At 53.4% G+C, this 20,004-nt stretch overlaps 1 protein-coding gene across 1 annotated transcript in view; it reads right to left on the bottom strand.

Moving 5' to 3' along the window:
* Positions 1 to 715: 715 nt before the first annotated feature.
* Positions 716 to 20,004, bottom strand: part of LOC103259075 (V-type proton ATPase subunit d 1-like) — a gene marked incomplete at its 3' end in the record, with an annotated part of 38,226 nt that continues 18,937 nt past the window's right edge. The window contains exons 2-3 of the mRNA XM_008056742.1: positions 9,188 to 9,359; positions 716 to 968 (exon numbers count right to left, since the gene is read on the bottom strand). Coding sequence (XP_008054933.1) covers positions 716 to 968; positions 9,188 to 9,359 — 425 coding nt within the window. The remainder of the gene's footprint in view (positions 969 to 9,187; positions 9,360 to 20,004) is intronic.

Here is a 20,004-nt window from a genome sequence, read left to right as displayed (position 1 = left end):
TTTTTTTTTTTTTTTTTTTGGAATTGGAGTCTCACTCTGTTGCCCAGGCTGGAGTGCAGTGGCAAGCTCACGGCCTGTGCCTTGACCTGCTGGGCACAGGTGATCCTTCCACTTCAACCTTCCAAATAGCTAGAACTACAGGCATGTGCTACCACACCTGGCTAATTTTTTTATTTATTATAGAGACGAGGTCTCACTAAGTTGCCTAGGCTGGTCTCGAACACCAGAGCTTAGGCAATCCTCTCGCCTTGGCCTCTCAAAGTGCTGCGATTACAGGCTTCTGACATGAACCCTGCATCCTGCCGGACAGTCTGACCTGGCCCCTGGAACCTGCTCAGTGGAGGTAAGTGAAGCTGTTTGCTTCCCTCCTCTGCCTCATGGGCAGCCAGCCACTCTGACTCTGCTCAGGTTCCAGCTTGGGGCCATAGTCTGTCAGAGCTCCTAGAGCTCCAAGGGACTTCTGTCTCTCTCTCACTCCACTTTCAGAGCTCAGCTCTTCTCTACACTCTAAGAAATCAGTCTGCTTGACATATTTAGATGATCCAAATCAGATGCTGGAGTAGCCTGCCTGGCCCAGCAAAAGCAACAGGAAAAAGGGAGAAGGAGGAGGAAGGGACAAAGAGGAGTAAATAGGGGAAGGAAGTTAAGGGGAGACAAAGGCAAGCAGCAACAGGCAGACCTTACTTTCTGGCTCAGGGTCACGCCCCCAACCCACCCCTTGGAGGTCCACAGATGCCACACTGAGGCACTGATGCTGACACCACTGCCCATCTCCTATAAGCGGCTCACCCAGGGGCGTGTCCACCAGAATGGCATTGTAGAGCTCGGCAGGTGTCTGAGCAATGTTCACGGCTTCCATCTGCTCGAAGCTGCCTAGCGGGTGGCACTTGGGCACGAGCTCAGCAATGGAGCGCTGGTGCAGAGTGCCTGTGATGAGCAGGATCACATTGTCGATCATGTAGCTGTAACTGCAGGAGGCAGACAACAGCAGGGCAGCCCATCAGGGCATGAGGCCTAGAAGTCCTGGCACAGAACTGTGCCCTTCTCCCCCCACATTCGCTGCACAGACCACAGGCCCTTTAACCATCTGTGCTGACTCATGGGTGCTTCAGATAAGGACCAATGTCTCATCTCCCTTCCCAAGTTTCTCTCAAGTTCCTGACCCCCACTACCAGGAGGACAGAACATACATGGCCCCTCCCTTGTGGGGAGAGGAGGATTTATGCCCCATGCCCCAGGAGGGACTGGGACATGGGTAACTATCCTATAGCATGAACAAGTGTTCTAACAGGACACAGGAACCACAGACACAGGACATGAGACAGGCAACCCAGCCCAGGGTGAGGATGGTCAGGAGTCTGAAAGATGAAAGGACTAGGAGATGAAAAGTGTATTCTGGGAAGAGGGAACAGTGTGTGCAAAGGCCTAGAGGCATTCACTGAGTGACGGATGCATTCGAGGAACTGAGCTTGGTCAGGACTGGCAGAGGGAGAGGAAGGGCACAGCAGCTGGCAGGGCAGGGTTACCAGCAGCCTGGGGCCTGAAGGCCAGGCTGAGGGCCCTGACTTCATTTTGAGCACTACGTATCCATAAGCAGGATATAAGCAGAAGTATCACCATCCAATTCAGGTCACTCTGGCTCCTGGGTGGGAACAGAGGGATGGGGGAGGGGAAGACAGGTTGAGGAATGATAAAAAGAGAGAAACTTCTCCAGAGAAGGTCAGAGAAGAGCCAGTGGGAGGTCCTCTCTGAGTGAAGGCCCAGGTCAGGCAGACCTGAACAGCCTCATTCCAAAGACAGAGAACCTCCATCCTCCTTTAGGGCCATCTTGGGCAGATGCCTGGCCAACCTCATCCAGGTCATCTTGGGCAGATGCCAGGGCCAGGCATCTGCCCAAGATGGCCTGGATGAGACCCAGAGTCCTGGACAGGAGGCTGGGGCTCCCCTAGGCTCTGCCCTGCAGAAGGCCAGCTCTGGAGGATTCATGGATGACAGAGGAGGCTGTGGAGCTGGGGAAAGGCAGGATTGCCCAGATGAGACTTGAGAAGGGACAAGACACGGTCTCAACCAGCAAGATTGCCACAAAGGGGCTAGGGCGGAGAGTTCTGTGTAATTACCTATGTAAGGATGGAATGGAGAAGGCGAGAGGCCACAGGCAGCAGTAGCCACAGCTGTCTTCCAGCCGATCAACAGTAATGAACTCAAGGTAGAAGGGAGCTGAATGAGGCCTAGGGGGAATGTCCTCCAAGGCCAGGTTGGGGCACCCAGGGAAAGATAAGAGCTGGGGTGAAAGCTGCTGTTGAGTTGGGCACTGAGAACAGGTCCTTTCCTAGCTTCTGAGGGGAGCCAGAGCTAGGCCTCTGTCCTGTAACAGGATTTAAATACCCAATACTGAGGCTGTCTAGGGAAGACCCTGGTAGGAGGCGGCCCCCAATACTGAGAAAAGAAAGGGAGAAAGATAGCAGCCCAGGCCTCAGTTCAGAGGGTTGGCCACTCGGGGATCTCCCACAGGGCCCTCCAGGAAAGTGGCAAAAGAAAAGGCCCTGGCTCCTGTCCTGGCCTGACCCCCACCCTCCCCCTGCTTGCTGCTCATTCCCCCAGCTCCCATCCAGCCAGGCGCCCTGCTACAACCTCTGCTCTCCTGGGCTTCGGGCCAGGCAGCTGCCCTCTCTCCATCCCCAATCTGGCTGGGTCAGCTACAGGATGTACACTGAGAAGAGACAGGCCCTTCTTCCAAACTGAGGGCCTCAGGCAGGGCCCATTTGCAGCTGTAAGCCAAGAGGTCCAAGCGACCAGCCTCCTGCCCCCGACCCCACAGTGCTGGCAGAATGGTGGGACCTCGGAGAGCCCACCACAGCTTTGGGCCTCCAGCAGTAGCTTGTTTACCCTGGACAGCACACAGCTCCTTCCCCGATGCCTTTAGCATCTCACATACCCCCAGGACCTACACTATGCCATCCCTCAGTACTCCAACTGTGCCCCATCCAGCTCCATGGTAGCCACAACACTCCCTGAGACAGCCACAAAGACGGGGCTCCCAAGCCTAAGGATGCTCTTTTATGCTCTCACGCCCTTCGGATAGGAAGAGAAAGAAAAGCACATCCCTTAGTGTTATCCAAGTGATCCCACAACCCCAGCATCACCAGCTTCACTGTCAGAGCAGATAAGGCCCAGAGAGAGTCAGCATCAGGCCCTATCACACCACATGGCAAAGAAGCTCCACGTCCTCACAGTCAGTGTCCATGCACCTCCATCCGTGGCCAAGGCCCCATACATGGTTCTACCCACCCCATCTAGCCTTATCTTCTCAGAGATATCCCCACAAGTTGGTTTCCTCTTTATATACCTCCTCCTTCTTGTGCCCACCACTCAGGGCTGGGGACAGGGCTGAACACCAAATAAGGGCCGCTCAGTCATGCCACCCCAGCCCCTTCCAAGGCCTTCTCTGAACCTAAGCTAGACCAATCTTAGGTGATCTGTCAGGCCCAGCACTTCCCTCCTGGGCTGACTATAAGGTCGCTGCTGCAGCAGTCCCTGCTTTTCTCCCCTGCCAAATGGAGGTAAGAATCCTCTTTGCCAGGAGACAGGAGACATGACAGGCCTGGCAGAGATGATGCTGGCCCAGCCATCTGCCCTTCACAAAGCTGAGGCCTTCAACAGGCAGGGAAATCCTCCTCCTTCCCTGGCTTCAGCAGCTGCCTTCCTGTCCCCAGAAAGCCACTCCACCATTCCTCCCCTCTTTTGGCCTCAATAGGAGAGAATGAGGTTCCAGCTGGTCAGCATCTTCCTCCAGAGGAAGACATCTGGGGAGTGAAAGGCCGGCTGCCCGCCAGGCCAAAGAGGCCCTTGTAGGGTGGGGGTGGAGCAGTCTGTATTCCTCTGCCAGAGGCCCTCCCTTGCCCTGTGCCTTTAAAACTTAGCTTGGGCCCACAGAAGTCGTTGGGTTGGAGTTTAGAAAGCCACTTCCTCCAAGAAGCCTTCAGAGTCCCTAGCTGGTCCTGCCCCTGCCCCTCTGCTGTGTCCTTTGGTGCCACCTGCTGGAACAGCATGGCGTTTCACCCCTGGAGAGCCAGTCTGGCATTGGTGAAGTGGCCTGATGACTAGGTACTCCTGGTAGCCTGTCACAGCAGGGGCTCCTATGAGCTGCTAGTGACAACATCTGTACTCAATCATATCTGGGTCTTGCAGTGCCCTGTCCAAGGTGGAAAATGAACAGAAATATCAGCCAAATCCTTGGCACACCACCTCTCAAGTTTCAGTTTCCCCTCTGTAATCATGATGAGCGAGGTATGGCTCTGACCTTCTCATTAAAATCCTGCCCCTCCCCAGAGGTCTAGTTGGGGCCTCCCACCTGACCTGAGCCTCTGGACCTCAAGAACCTCCTGTGTGCTCATCTTCAGGCCCAGGTGAACTGCTGCAGTGCTGGCACTCCTTAAGGCAAGAGCCAAGTCTAGCCCAGGATCTAGAAACCACAGCAGGCCTAGAGCCCCAGCCTCCAGAGACCTGCCATGTATGAAGAAACAGTAATAGTGGATAGTGAGGACAGAAGGGTCAGGGCAGGGCGGCCCAGGGAAGCCTGATGCCCCTCTGTGATCAAGCAGGGACCTAGGTTGAAGTGGTATGTCTTGGGAAGAATGGTAGAAGTGCTAACAGGCATTTGAGGCCACTATTGTGGGACAAAGCCTCTTTCCAGCTGCCTACTCTAGGCTGGTGGCACTGAGACCTCTGACACAAGAGATATATGGGACCTCAGCTCTCCTAGATGGTACAGGTTTCCCCTATACCCTGGCTAAGCACCCCCCGCCAAAGGAGACTCAATCATCAAAGGACAAGGGCCTTTAGCATCACCTGGGACTCCCTAGAAACCAGGCAGGCTATAATCCTATCACAAAAACTCTCCAAGCTTCCCTTCCAGAACTGACTCTTCTATGGGAAAATAACATGGAATGGCCCAGATCAAGGTTCCCCGCAAGGCCAAAAACTTTCATAGAGGCTCCAACCCAAGTCACACAGCAAGTTAGTGCCTGAAACTTGCTACAGTGACATATTAACATGTTAGCCCCATAAAATTAAGGTGGATCTGCTCAAGACCACATGATGACAATCTACTTGGGGATCTATCTCATCCAGGCTATTTGCCTCATGCCAGGTAGCTGCCTCTTCTCCGGTCACCCTCTCTCTCAAGTATCCTCTCTATCCCCACTGATCTTAGAGTTCTTTAATTCTGTGAACCCACCTGTGACCCCGGGTTCCATTTGCTGAAGCTGCCCTCTCTCCAAGTACTGTCTACACCACCTCTGGCACCATTTCATTGCATCCAGGCATCTCCCTCCTGGCACACAGCCTGGCCTAGAGCAGGTACCAGTCATATATGTAGGCTGAACATCGGCCAGGATCAACAAAAGCAGAAGATGTTGTCTCTCACACAGAAGGGCAGAGGAGGTCTTGATCAGCTTCTGCTTGCATACCTTCAGTGACAAGGAACTCAACTCATCACGTCTTGGCAGAACCCTGTCCCAGTCATTCTGGGGCAGTTCCAAAGGCAACTAAGAGACTCTTTGAGGAATGGAGCTAAGGTGACCTCTGTGATGATCCCAATCTCTGCCCCGGCTGGGCTAATTCTGTCCGTGGGCAACGATGGCACTGTTTCCTTAAGTCTTCACACCCAGGCTGGGGCCTCCAGCTAATGCTTCTACTACCTGAAAGACTCCTCCCTAAGTACATTCCTTTGGGCATTTCTAGGATAGCCTCCTCTTTCCCAAAGTGGGCGCCACATCTGGATGTTGTTGTAGGGGGCATAGAGTCAGGGACTCCATGCTTACCAGTCAGGACATTTATAGTTCCCTCAGCCTAGAATCCACCTCCCCCAATTCTTCCCTTAAGTGTCTTTCCCTGCAGCCAAATAGCCACCTCCTTAGGGAAAACAGTCCCCAGTCCCCAGCCTGGGGGAACTCTCCTGGCAGACCCCAGTGGAAGGCTTCATCCCTTCTGCAACACTCCATATAACTAGGGTAACCTATTGGGACAGAGTGAAGGAGGAAGAGCAGCCAGGGAAATAGGAGGTAAATCAGAGACATCAAAGAAGGAAGGAAATGGCTGGGGGTTGGGACTGGACACAACAGAGTGGTCAAGTCTGGAGACCACCTCGGCCACATGAAAGCCAGGGATAACCTTAGCCAGGGCCTTATGGTGAAGTGATAGCACTGCTGGAGGTTGAAGGAATGAAGGGGAGGTGAGAGAACAGACAGTGAATATAAAAGTTTAGGTGCAAGATGGCTTTTTTTTTTTAAATGATCTGAGCTTGCTTAGATGCTGAAGAGAAGAATCTGGAAGGGAAAATGGCTGCACAGACAGGAATGCAGAAGAGTGACCACTCAGGATTCAAAGAGTAAAGTAAGGGAACTGAGAATATTGGTAGAAGAAACAAAAAGAAAAGAAAAGAAGAGAGCTTCTGCCATTAGAATGGGGTTTCTGGGGCAGGGTGCAAATACAGCACTGAGAGGCATATTGGTTTATACTGTCTTTGTGGAGGAGAAGGTGAGCCATCTGCCCAGAGAGAAGGAAGCTAGGGGCACGAGAAGGATGGTGTTTAAGATGGGGAGGTAGTCTTCCCAGTCCTGGTGTGGGGTTGCAGGGTGCTGAATAGGTAGGAGAGGCTGTTGGGCATGGGCAAGCTGAGGCTAGCCAAGCAGATAAGCATGCATGTTAGACCGCAGGGATGACACCCCCCACCCCCCCTCACTGGCTTCCCCAGCTTTGCTCCCAGCAGTGGAGGTGGGGGGAGGGCGGCTCCAGGCTGGAGGCTGCTGGGATTCCTCTAGGGCTGGGGGGCTGCCAGTTGGGCGGGACCATGAGTCTGGCGGCCAAGAGAGCTGCGGATGTTGGCAAAAAAGCCCTCGAATGATGGACCAGAGAACCTCAGCTGGGGAGGGCGGGAAACGAAGACAAAAGGGGCAGCAGGGGAGGAAGCAAGGCCCAGTGTCCTGCTGAGTCCGGAACCGTGTCCCACAAGGGACTGAGAGTGGGTTGGAGGGCCCGAAGGCTGTGGGTAGAGAGGGTGTCTGATTCAGCGATTTCAGGAGTGGAGCAGTTCCAAGTGGTGACATGGCCTTGGGCAGCCATCAGTGGGGGTAGCTGAACTGGAGAGCAGAGGAGCAAAGGAGCAGGTTGCCGGAGAAGACAAGGTCATGGACCATGCAGCCACACGCCCAGATGGGCTGACATATGGCTGCTGAGCTCTTCTCGAGTGAGGGCAGGAGTGGATGGGAGGACTGTAAAGTCACAATCACCCATGAATGGAAGGGGTGGGGAAGTAGACAGCCTGCCACAGGATAGCACTTGGCTGCTTCAAGCATACTTGGTGCTTGCAGCCAACCTCCAGCAAAGAGCTGGCAGCTGTGCAGCCTCAGTCACGCTCAAAGCCCTCTCTAGTTTCATGGCCTGGCAAGCTGAGACCAAGACAGGCCAGAGGCTAGATAGATGCATAGGCAGGTAGGCCAGTGGGCAGTGGAATAGGTGACATCTACTCTCTGACCGCTGGCATGGGGTCAGGGCATCTCTAGCCAGTCTAGCTGGCAAGGCCAGAACATTCATGAGGAAGTTGAAGGAGCCTTGTGCAAACAAGTCCTAGGCTGGGCTCTGGCAATAAATGTACTGCTTCCTGGTATGTCCTTGGCTCTGGCCTTGGGGCAGGGGATGCACAGGCCCAAGCCAGGGGTAGATCAACAAATGGGGAGGGAGCTGCAATGGTTCCCCCAATGCTGCAGCACGTGATACACCCTGTCACTGGCCTCTTGCCCCTCCATGGACCCCGTAGGTTCATGTTGGCATACCCTGATGGGGTCAGGGCAGTGTGAGAATGGGCCCAGCTAGGACAGCAGGGAGGTTCCCAGGGAAGGAAGCCTAGGGCTAGGAGAGGGTTGGCTTCCCAGTTTGGGCAGGTTCCCTGACCCTTCGGGTGCTCTAGCCTGTGGTTCCTGCCTGAGGATGAAGCATTTTGGCTGCAGCACCCACTTATACAACTGGATCTTCTGCAAATGGCCGCTACCTGCTGGAGATGGGAATAAGGCCAGGCAGTAGGCACCTAATTCTGTCCCTGCAGGGACAAGCAGAGCAGGTGTACCAGGGCTAGAAAGTGAGGGTACCATAATCAGGAAATGGTAAAAGCTAGACAATATCCAGATGAATGTGGAGAAATGAGGGCAAAAGAGCCCTCGAATGATGGACCAGGGAACCACAATGCATATTCATAACCTGCCAATGCAGAACACACTCATAGAAAACTAACCACCAATTGTGCCTCTGCTTACCACCTGTGTGGGGCAGCTACCTGAGCCAGGGCCATTTCTTTGTCCACGAGGCCCTAGCTCGTGGCTCTCGGGTCATCCCTGCAGAGAGGCCCTTTCAACCTCCCTATGTCTACAGGCGTACAAGGCAAGCAGAGACTGTCCTCTCCTAGCCTTCAGGTTCCAAGGTCCTTTCCTTTACTCAGCTTCTCCAGGAGCTTAGTGTAGGCAGAGTTATACCCAAGGGTCAGATGATGGGGAAATTGGGGCAGTCAAGGATCATAAGCACAGGGGACCCTGCCCACTTAAGCTCCTGAGGGCCTGGGATAGAACTGAAAAGAGCAGCTAGATGTTCAACCTGCTCCCCAACCCTACCCTCACCCACTCTGAGACCAAGGCCATGGTCAGAGTAGATGGAGAATGGGCCATAGTCCAAACAAGGTCTGAGAACCCGCATGACTCATCCCAAGACCTGGGCTCTTCAGAGCTCCGCCCCTCCCCTGACACCTGACCTTGGTATGGGGAATGAGGCCTGGTGAGTATTCAGTGTGGGTGCTGTTGGGTGAATGAGAAAAAGGGCTCCCATCTTCCTTGGTCTCCCTACCCAAATCTCTCTAACACTGGGGGTACAGGAAAAGTGGTTTCATCCGGCTCTTCATCCTGCGTAGGATACCTTGCATGCCCACTGTATCTCCAGCTAGCAGTGAAGACCTACCTGGAGGTCCAGGATTGTTGGATGACCAGCAGACACACAGCCAGGGAAGACTCTGAGAGCAGTGCCCAATGACAGCTGAAAGCTGACATAGGCACAAAGGCAGCTGGCCTAAGCCATGCTGGGGCTAGCTCTGCTGGTGGAACTATCTTGCCCAGTAAGAGGGGAAGGTGCTACAGGGCACACTCACGTTATGAAGTCCAAGAAGCTGGCAAGTGGCTCATAAGCGTGGTTCCTCATGTGGCGGAACTCCACCACCATCTTCTCCTTGAGCCGGTCATCGATGACTGACACTGTCAGAGGTGATGCCTCATTGGCCAGGAAGTTGCCGTAGTCAGTGCTCTGCAGGTGCAGTTTCAAGTCTGAAACCCAAGGGTCTGGGGTAAGGGCTGGCCTTGCTGAGCCTCCCCAAGGGTCCCATGTCCCCATCATCACCTGACTCTGGGCTACTACTCTGACCTCCATTGCCCTGTTGGCTCAGGGCCTACTACAGGACAGTCAGGCTAAGGCCCTGGAGATGCCCTAGATCCATGGGCCTCAAGTCAGCACACTGGGCCCCAAAGTCCAAGCATAAGTAGAACAGTTATTACTCAAGATGACAAGAAAACCTGAAAAACTCAAACCCAGGTCAGATTCACAACCCAAAGCCTTTGAGACCCTTCTGCATGTTAGGCTCTAGGATGGCCCGAGCCTAGAGCAGAATAAAACACGAACCTTGCCCTCCAGGGCCTCAGTGTCAGAGGGGCAAGCCAACATATTCCCAGGCACACACAAAGCATATGGAATAAAGGGGATGCCAAAAGCTGTGGGTGTGGAGTGGAGAGGGTACCAAAACTGGACTGAGAAGATGAAAAAGTCATGCAAGGCTGGGCCACAGCAAAGGGCAAGGACTCCAACTCAAAAAAAATACAAAGGAAACAGCCAGCAAGATGGTGTGAATAAGTGGCCTGGAGAGTGAACAAGAGGCATGAAGAGGAGATGAAGCAGGGAGGAAAGACTGGGCATCCTTTTGGAGTGGCCAGAGGTAGGCAGGTCAGTCCTAAGGGCTCTCTTGAGACTTCAAGGACAGGGAAAAAAAGGAAGGAGGGACAGAGCAAAAGGACCCTGGGGAAGGGAAGACAGGGAAGATGAAGTGGGATCATGGCAACAACCTAACAACAGTATCCCACGGGTGTTTGTTTTTTAAGAGATGAGGTTTTGCTACGTTTTGTAGGCTGAACTTGAACTCCTAGGCTCAAGTAATCCTCTCACTTCAACATCCCATTAGCTGGTGATCACACCAGCCAGAGTGATCTTTTTTTTTTTGAGTTGGAGTTTCACTCCATCATCCAGGCTGGAGGGTAGTGGCACATTCACGGCCACCCGTGTCAACCTGCTGGGTTCAGGCATCCTTCCGCCTCAGCCATTCAAGTAGCCAGAACTACAGGCATGCGCTACCATGCCTGGCTAATTTTTCGATTTATTGTAGAGATGAGGTTCAGGCTGTTCTCGAACCCATGGGCTCAGGCAGTCCCCTCATCTCAGCCTCTCAAAGTGCTGGGATTATAGGCTTGAGCCACCCGTGCCCAGTCCAGAGTGATCTTTTTAAAACACAAGCCAAAGCCGGGCTCAGTGGCTCAGTCTGTAATCCCAGCACTTTGGGAGGCCGAGGTGAGGGGATTGCCTGAGCCCGCAGGTTCAAGACCACCCTGGGCAACTTGGCAAGACCTCTCGTCTCTACTATAAATCAAAAAACTAGGTGGGCGTGGTAGTGCGCGCCTGTAGTTCTGGCTACCTGGAAGGCTGAGGGGGAAGGATCGCCGGAGCCCAGCAGGTCGACGCTGGGGTGGCCATGAGTGTGCCACTGCCCTCCAGCCTGTACAATAGGCTCCAACTCAAACACACACACATACACGACAGACCATGTCATGCACTGGCCTCAAACCCTCTTCTGCTCCTACTTCACTCAGAGTGACAGTCCCTTCCTGGGTTCCCTATGTGGTCACCCCATCATCCTGCCCTACCTCTTTGACTTAGCTTCTGCTACCTCCCCATGCTCACTGGCTTTGGTCACGCCCTTGCCTCAAGACCCTTCCCTGTTCCCTGGCCTGGAAATTGGTTTTAGTCTCCATCCCTTCCTTCTGATCTCTCTTCGAACATCCCTTCTTCAGAGGCTTCTCCTACGGCCTGTCACTTGGTCCCTTGACTTGTGCCATTCTTCTTTGTTAGCATTTATCCCACTCAATGCAGGACACATAAGCTACATGAAGACAGGGACTTTGAATCACTGTGGTATCCTAGAGCTTAGAACAAAGCATGCTCTGGTATGTGTTCGTGCTCAGTAAATAAATGCAGAATGAATGAAAAATAGGAGGGGGTTGGTGAAAACAGGAGGGGGGCTTACTCCTGAATTCTGATACGGGGGATACTATGGTAGTGATGGCAGTACCAATGACAGTGGCTGAGAAGGGACCCAGGCACACGCACATGGGTACGTGTGTGTGTCTACCAGCTTCTGCTGCCCAGGGACTATATGTTAGCTTCTGCTGTCCAGGGAGGATTCCCAAGGGATGACAAAGAGGGGTTCCACTTGTGATCACTTCCACATGCCCACCTGGCCAAGTTCTCCCTGGATACTCTTTTCTTTTTTTTTAGTTGGAGTCTCACTCCGTCGCCCAGGTTGGACAGGTTGGAGTGCAGTGGCACGCTCACCGCCACCCCAGCATCAACCTGCTGGGTTCAGATGATCCTTCCACCTCAGCCTTCCAAGTAGCCAGAACTATAGGCATGCACGCTACCATGCCTGACTAATTTTTTTATTTATTGTAGAGATGACATCTCGCCAATCTGCCCAGGCTGTTCTCAAACCCATGGGCTCAGGCAATCTCCTCACCTCGGCCTCCCAAAGTGCTAGGATTATAGGCCTGAGCCACCACGCCTGGCCTCCCTGGATATTCTTGAGTGCCAGAGGACCATGCTGTCCTGGGCTGCTTAGAGATGGAGATGAGACAATGTTACCCTTCTATAGGTTTAGGTGACCCCTGTGGTATCCCTCCTGCTGTCCCCCAATAAGATGGCCCCTAACATGGAGTGCTTAAAGAGTGATGGAAGAAGTATGTGGGAAGGAGTGGAGGGAGGGTGCATAAGTTGCTGGAGTGGACATCTTCCACCTGTCTCTGGGTGGGTCAGTGGCAGACAGTAATCACGTCCTCTGCGGTTTCTGAGCATGCATGGAGTGAACTTTAATCTCCTGAGGCCTGCAGGAGGGGCCTGTTGCCTATACCATCGCTCTACCATTCACCACTATTTTTCTCCCATGGTCACCCAAAAGAATATCAAAAAAGATGGCAAGGTGGGGCAGGCAGAAGCCACCAGCCCTTGCTATGCCCCATGGACCCTGATGCCTTTTTACCTGGGAAATGTACACACTCTCTCATGTCTTTACTCCAAGTCATCTGCAAAGAGTCCCTGCCCTGAGATCTGTTCTCCCCCATCCTCACCACAGTCTGACCAAGACTCAGCTACTCTTGGAATAAGGCATGGGTGAGAAAAGGTGTTTTGCTCAGTAATACTTGGATTATTGCAGTATTTGATTACTCATTTAGTTGTTACTGAAAAATTTTTAACTGTAATTGATGACTGTTGCTCTAATAGCATATTGCCTGCATTTTTATCTCAAGAAATGGTCTTTATATGCTGGAGTTGAATATCCTTGATCCTGGGGGCAAGTGTACAAGTCTTTTGAAAAGAAACATGGTTTACTTACAAAAAAAACGGATAGTTTTGAAAGATCATTAGTGCCCCTGAAGTGGTTTTTGTGGGTGTGAAACAAATGGTGAGAAAATTAATTGGTCCCTCTTACTACGGTATTGAAATGAAGCCTGCTTAATTTATCAAGTCATGTCCATGCCCTGATTTTATATACTTGTACTTACCAATAAACACTGGGGTTCTGGCCCAGGCCCAGCAAGTGCTGAATCTCCACTAGAAACTGTGGAGTGAACAGCAGCTGGGAGTAGGACTAGAATACAGTGTTCTGGGTCAGGCCCAGGCACTGGCAAAGCAGCTCCCAGACCAAACCTGTCTACTAATTCACACAGCCTCTGCCACTAGCTGAGAGCCCTTCTTAGGCCAGGAGACTTCTTCCTCTTCAACTCACAGACTGGTCCTAGAGGCCAAGTCAGATGCACAGGAAGGGCCCTAGCACAAAATCCAGTCCTCTGGGTGAAGGTCTCCTGTCAGTGGCCCCACTATTCTCTGGGACAGTGAGTCTGGACTTCAGCCTGACCTCCTGATCTCTCCCCTCCAAAGCATTCTGGAGCCAGGCCTTTCCCGGGCATCTGTGCACATATTGCTTTTCAGAGCCCTGACACATGCTGCTGGGAGGCTTCCCCAAGTGAGCTGTCACCACCCACTGGGGATCCTCATGAGATCTCAAGCAGCATGAAACTTCCTCTGCCCCAGCCTCTGCCTTTGCTTCACACGGCTTCTCTCCCTGCAATGGCTAGCTCAGCAACTTCTCCACTGCCAAGTATCTTTCCCCTTTCCAACCTTCAGTGACTCTCCATCCAACACCTGGCACTATTCAGGTGGGAGTCCTCACCCTTGCACAAGGGAAGCCACCCAGACCCACTCAAACTGGAAACGGGCCGTAAAGTGAGTTCAGCCCCATGCCAGGAGCAACCTATGTTTCAGTCACACCCATTTCACAGCCTCAAGAACAGAAATCAGACAGAACATGAAACTGGTCCACAGTCACACAGTTGGGGTGTAGAGGGGCCAGGATATGGAGCAAGCCCAGTGGATTCTGTCTATCCCCCTTCTGGTCTTGTTTCCTCCCCTACTCTGCACCTCTTTGACCACATTCTTTCATAGCTCCTGGCCTCGGATAGGTCTTTCAGACACAGACTCGGCTGTTCAGATAGACTTTAGTCCCAGAAGAGGTGACAAAGGGTTGGAGAGGTCAGGACATGCCCTCTCTCTGACTTCTGAGCCTAGATACTCATTGTTCACCTAATGGTCATGAACTTGTACTGTCATTACACTCAGTAGGAACATGTATATGTGAGGGGGGCAAAGTTGAGGGGTGACTCTCCTTTGTATGCCCCCACCCCTGGGCTTAGCACAGGCCTCCAAGCAGACACCCCTGTGTCTTGGCTGCTGTGTTCTGCTGACACTGCATCTGGGGAAGCCGCGGCTCCAAGCACTGCTGGAACACAAGCAGCCGGGTGGTTTCTGCTGGCGTTTGTCAGATCAGAGCAAACCCGGGAGACTCTACTGAGAATCCTGCCCAAGGCCTAAGGAGTCTTCCTTACCAGGAAACTCATTTTTAAAAGCCACCAGGGACAATGTCAAAGGGCCGTTCCAGACCACTTTTGCTGGCCAAACTCCACATCTCCCTGTGACCCAGAGAAAGGGGACAGCCTCACAGCCAAGAAGGAGACTTGGAGGAAGCAGGCTAGCTGGGTCCTCAGCTCGCCCACGAGGGGACCACACAGGGCTTCTAAACCAGCTGTGGCCCTGTTGGAGAAACCCAGCACCCAGAACCCAGTGGCTGGCAGCCCCAATCCCGTAAGAGAGTTCTGGACAGGGCTAGGACAAGGCCGACTAGGATTTCCCCTCCTCCCCAGCTTCCTGCTCCCTCTGAGGGATGCAGAGGAGGGGATATGATTGGGAGGGGATGTGACTGGGGGCGGGATCTGTGTGCAGGAGGAGAGGCCTGGAACTTGTAGAGAGCTTCGTGGGAGACCTGGCCACCCAGCCCTGGCCCAGCCCCTGAGGGCAGCCCAGGACAGCAGGGCCTCTGGGAAGGCAGGGGCTAGTTCTGCTCTGGGTCTTGGGCTCAGCAGTCTGTCAGCCTCGGTGATGGTCCCTGAGAAGCCCAGACATGCCCTTCTGAGGCATAAGCAGTGTTCTCATTAGCACAGACTCGGGGGACTGCTCTGGTCTACCCACAAGCCCAGCTGTCTACTCCAAATCCTCCCATCCATGGCCCAGCACCAGGAATGTCTAGCCAGCTTGGGATCTCTAATAGCAAAAGACTTCCTCAGTGGCTGATTTCTCATGTTCAAGAAGATGCTGTTGCTATCAAGAAGTTCTCTGCAGTCTGACCTAAACCCTGGCTCAGAGGAAGTTGACCAACTGTTTCCCAGTGTCTCCAGCCTTCCCTCAGGGCCTTAGGCTTGCTCCTCAGCACCCACCCCAGGACATTCCTATACCTCTTCTGCTTCCCAAGATCTTGTCCCAATGTTCTGGCAACTCTCCCCACAACTCCACTTCCTGGTGCCTCCTAGGCCTTCTGTCGCACATTTTGGCCCTCTGCTCCCAGGTCTACTCTCCACACCATCATGAGAATGAAGTCCTCCATCTCCAACGTGTCACTGTTTACCTTCACCAAGCAGCCCCCATGGGTCCTGACTAATCTACCAATGCTACTCTCAGTCTACAACCACCTTCCTGTGATCTCTGCTCAAGCAAGTGTTCCAGGAAATTTCACAGGATGCCCTAGGGAGAAGCTCTTGAAGTGCAGGAAACAGGGCTGTTTTCTCAGGCCCCATGGAGAGGCTGGGTTGGGAAGACACATCCAGTCTGGAAAGCGAGAGTCCCTGCCCTCCCTCCTCCACAGGGCAGCCCTATCCACCTCGAGGCTGCCTGTGTCAAAGACCATTGCCCTAGCTCCAGTAGGGGTTAGTTGAGCTCTCTATAGAGGATTGGGAAGGCTGCAGCTCAAGGGCATGGTTGCTCCTCCCAGAGCTCATCAGGCCACACCAGACTCAAGCTGGCCCCATAGCTTCCACCTGCCCCCCCACTACTTCCTGCCTACCCCTAATTGCCAGTCTTTTGGGCCAGGACACCTCAGCAGCAGAATCCTGGACCCAGCTGGCACGTGACCACACCCCAGTCCCTGATTAGGAGGGCATGGGGACCTCCAGCCTGACCAGCATTTGCTCTCTCTCTCTCTGCTCTCTGTGGGATAAAGAATGGGTTTGGCAGCTAGCCCCAGACAGGCCTTGAGAGGTAGCAGCTGGGCAGCCCTGCCTCCCGCCCATTTCCTGAAACCTTTCCCAGATTCTGCCAACCCTGAAGGGGATCTTTCAGCCCCTCCAGGGCTCCCAGGGGCAGGTAGCACACAGCCTTTCCAACCCCCAGGCCTCTACAGCTCCTCCCCAATGGCCCTGGGGAAGCAGGAAGGGAGGGTCCTAGCCTGTGCCAGGGAGTTGGTCCCACATGCCCCAGGGGCCCAGCAGGCACGAAGGCAGCCCCTGGTCCAGAACACTAGGTGGGGCAGCTCCTAATCGAGACTCACCCGTGGCCTCATGGCCCACGGAGGGGTCCTGCTGGCCAGCTGGCCACGGCAGAGTGTAAGAGGACACTGTGTTCCCAGATTTTACTTCTGCTTTTCCAGAGGTCACTCAACGATGCTCTCCTGGGGAGCTCAGGGGTTTTCAGGAATTGAGGCCCATTGAATGAAACCAGATGTGAGAACATGCTCCCTAGAGCCTAGTGTGCCCATACTGCCAATCTCTGCAAGTGTGGCAGGGCCTTGGAGCCTGTCCTACCACTTTCCTGGGCACAGCAAAGAAATCTGCTTTGAAGGGACTGGATCTGAACTCTACCTCCAATGCTACAACTTCTAGCAGCTCAAAGCAGAAAAACTCAGACAGGTGGACAGATGTAGACAGATGGCCAGCTTGGTAGTCCAATAGAGACAGAGCCACCCTGATCTTCCTCTGAGAATATGCTGTGTCTGACCTCCTCCCTAGGCTGGGGGTGGAGGAGGAGACCTCTTTTTCACATCAGCTCCAAAGCAGATGTGTGCACTGGCTGGCTGGATCTGCAAGGTCATAGCGCCACATCTGGAATTCTCAGTGTGGGAGCCACAGCATAGAAACCATTAACCCTGAGTTTACCTGGGACCATCAGCACGGGTTGAGTATCCTCTTCAGCCAGTAGGCTGCTGCCAGGACCCATCACAGACTCTCCACAAACCTCATGTAACACCAGCTGACTGAGTAACCCTGAGTTCAAACTTCCTATCAAATGTCAACTCTTTCTCCCTTTCCCCCATGTACCACCTGCCATTCCCCATCCAGAGACATGGCACCCTAACTAGGGTATCCATAGTACTTTTCCCTGACCAGTGCAGGCCCACCCATTATCCATCAGCTGGTCCATGCCACAGCCCCTGCCCCCTCTGGAGACCCATTTTGTCATATCACTGGTTTCAAGATATCACTCCTTAGGGCAGCTGAGTGAGAATCTGGGCTTTGGAATCGCAAGGACCTGGGTTCAAATCTTGTCCACAGCTTGTCCCTAAGCAGTTTGTGGAATCTCTCTGGACTGAGGCTCCTGGCCAATTACCTAGTGAGTCTGTGCAGTGCCAGCCTCCCAGGGCACCTGCACGGACAATGAAAAGAGGCAGTGATATACAGAGAGAACAGAGTACAGCATGCCATAGTCCATCTTTTCTGGCAGGCAGGATCTCACCTAGAGCTTCCCAACGAACACCCTAGCCTGATGGCTGTTTCTCAGGCTGTCCTACTCCTGAGAAAGCATCTACTTTCACAGATATCTGCCCCTCCTCCCTATGGACTATTTCAACCCTTCCCCCAAGGCTCTATCATGTCCTTCTCCCTGTCATAAAGCCCAAATGGAACTTCTGCAGCAAGGGCATGCAAATACACAAGCCCCATTCTGCTACCTCCCAGAGAAGGAGGAACACAGCTGCCTCAAGATCTGGCACTCCTGTCCCCAAGGCCATGTTTCACCTCACCTACCAGCAAGATAGAGCTCTGGGCAGCCCCAGTGACATGCATAGACAGAAGCTAAGACCCAACTCTACACCACTCACCACACCCTGAGCTCCAGCCCAAGGGTCTCAAGAGCAGGCAGGAGATAATATAGCCAAGGGCAACCCCTTCTTCATGGGAAGCCCCTGTGCTGACAGGTTGGCGGGCCAGCGGTCTCGGGAAGAACCTGGAGTATACTGCTGGCACAGTCACATGCAAGTTATTGGGTTTCAGCTGGCATAAGGTGGAGATCCTGCAGGGAAAGGACAGTAAGTTCTCCTTCCTTGGTCCCTGGACTCACATTTTGTTTCATGCTAGAGGTTTTTCAATGAGGTAAGGCATTTCCAGTAGAATGGGGCTGATCTGCAAAGGCCCAGTTGACACCAAAGGCCAGTGGCACCGCCCACCAGCAACATCAGACACAGGGATCAAATGGGATGGTCACTCCCCATGCTCAGGAAGCAACAGGATATCTGCCCTGGGTTCACCTCCCCACTCCCTCCTCCAGGACAGGTGGCAGGTGGCAGCAGAGACACATTTAATTACCCTCATGCTCTCAGGAACACCTCGTCCCCACGGCTGGGAGAATGAAAGTATCTCTCATAGCCTAGGAGGAAGTCAACTCCTTTGACAGTCAGGAGGGTGCCAGGCAGGCGACGGTCCTATGTGCCAAAGGGAGGGGCAGAACTGGTTACTGCTGCACCCAGGGCAAGTTCCAAGAAACTCTCCTTTGACTGAGCAGAGATCTACCTGGACAGTCCCTCACTAGGCCATCTCAACCAAGGCCCTAAGGCTCCATAGGACCAGCATGTCCCAGGGGACACAGGGCTTGCAGGGCAGCTTCCATATGTTCCCTTGCCACAGCTCAGCCTGAGACTCAGACAACCCAGTCTCACCCTGGGAGGCAGGGGCCACACCCTTGTCTGCTGCTGCCCTGCACCTTGACTTAAGCAAACTCTTTCTTCTCCAGGCCTGCCACCACAGTTAGAGAATCTGCAGGATGGAGTGGATCTGGGGCTGTGAGGAAGTTTCTTTTCATTTTCTCAAAGATATGAGCTTGCCTGGGTGTAAGAGAGGTAAAGTGGTCTAACCCAGCCAGATGTCAGGCAGCTTAGAGAAGACGGATTATGGAGAGAGCTGTGCTCAAAAGCTGGCCCATGCCCATGTTTAACTCCTGAGTCTGCTGGCACACACCTGCCATCCCTGATGCTGGGTTCCTGTTCTATATGCATAGCCCTGTGGAGGAAGGACATGAAGGAAAGCTGGGGCTCACTCAGATGGGAATAGAGGGGATTTCTAGGGCTCCCTAGAGGTGACTGTTCTCAGTAAGAATAAGCAAGTCAGGCTGAATCCTGCCTTTCAGTCCTCCCCTCAGTCACTCTGCTCAAAGGCCTGGTGGGACAGGTGCAGGAACAGCAGTAACATACCAGAGTGAACACAACCAGCACTGCGGACCTAGGCTGGCCCCTGGCAAGGAGGTGATCACCTGCTTGGGGAGTCTCAAGCAGAAGCTAGGACCAAATGATGGAAGCCACTGGGGGAGGTGGGATGGAGCCTGGGCCAAGTCTGATGGATAACACTCCAGGACCCTGTGTTCCCTCGCTCAGGACCTGAGATATGGTATCTACTGTGAAGCTTAAAGGGTTGGGGTGGGAAAAAACAGGTGAGCTTCAATCCATGACGTGGTAGCTTCAGGGTCCTGTATGTGGGTCATGAGTTGCAGCTCACCTGTATTTCTTGACCCTTCAAGCTCCAAGCTAGAGGCCATGTGAGAAGGCCTGAGGGAATGGTAAGGGTCCCAGAAGCAGGGCCCCGTTCTCCTGACCATCCTTCCTGACTTGGGAGCCAGTACATAGAGGCATAGCCCAGAAATTCTTGAATGAACAAATGAAAGAATATAGGAACAGGGAAAAAAAATCAAAGAATGTAGAATATTGGACAGGAAGGGCTAAAACAGGTAGCAGGAGACCATAAGTAAATCCTTGGCCTCACCTGGGACCCAATTTCCCAGATAAGAGGGCGGGGCACGGTGGCTGAAGCCTGTAATCCCAGCACTTTGGGAGACCAAAGCAAGGGATTGCCTGAGCCCAGGGGTTCGAGACCAGCCTGGGCAATAGGGCGAGACTTTGTCTCTATAATAAATCAAAAAAATTAGTGGGTGTGGTAGCGCACACCTGTAGTTCCAGCTACTTGGAAGGCTGAGGTAGAAGGATCGCCGGAGCCCAGCAGGTCGATGCTG

The sequence above is a fragment of the Carlito syrichta genome, unplaced genomic scaffold (genome assembly GCF_000164805.1).
Source record: "Carlito syrichta isolate Samal-C Ts95f unplaced genomic scaffold, Tarsius_syrichta-2.0.1 Scaffold302452, whole genome shotgun sequence".
NCBI lineage: Eukaryota > Metazoa > Chordata > Mammalia > Primates > Tarsiidae > Carlito > Carlito syrichta.
This window is presented reverse-complemented; position numbering and strand designations above follow the sequence as displayed.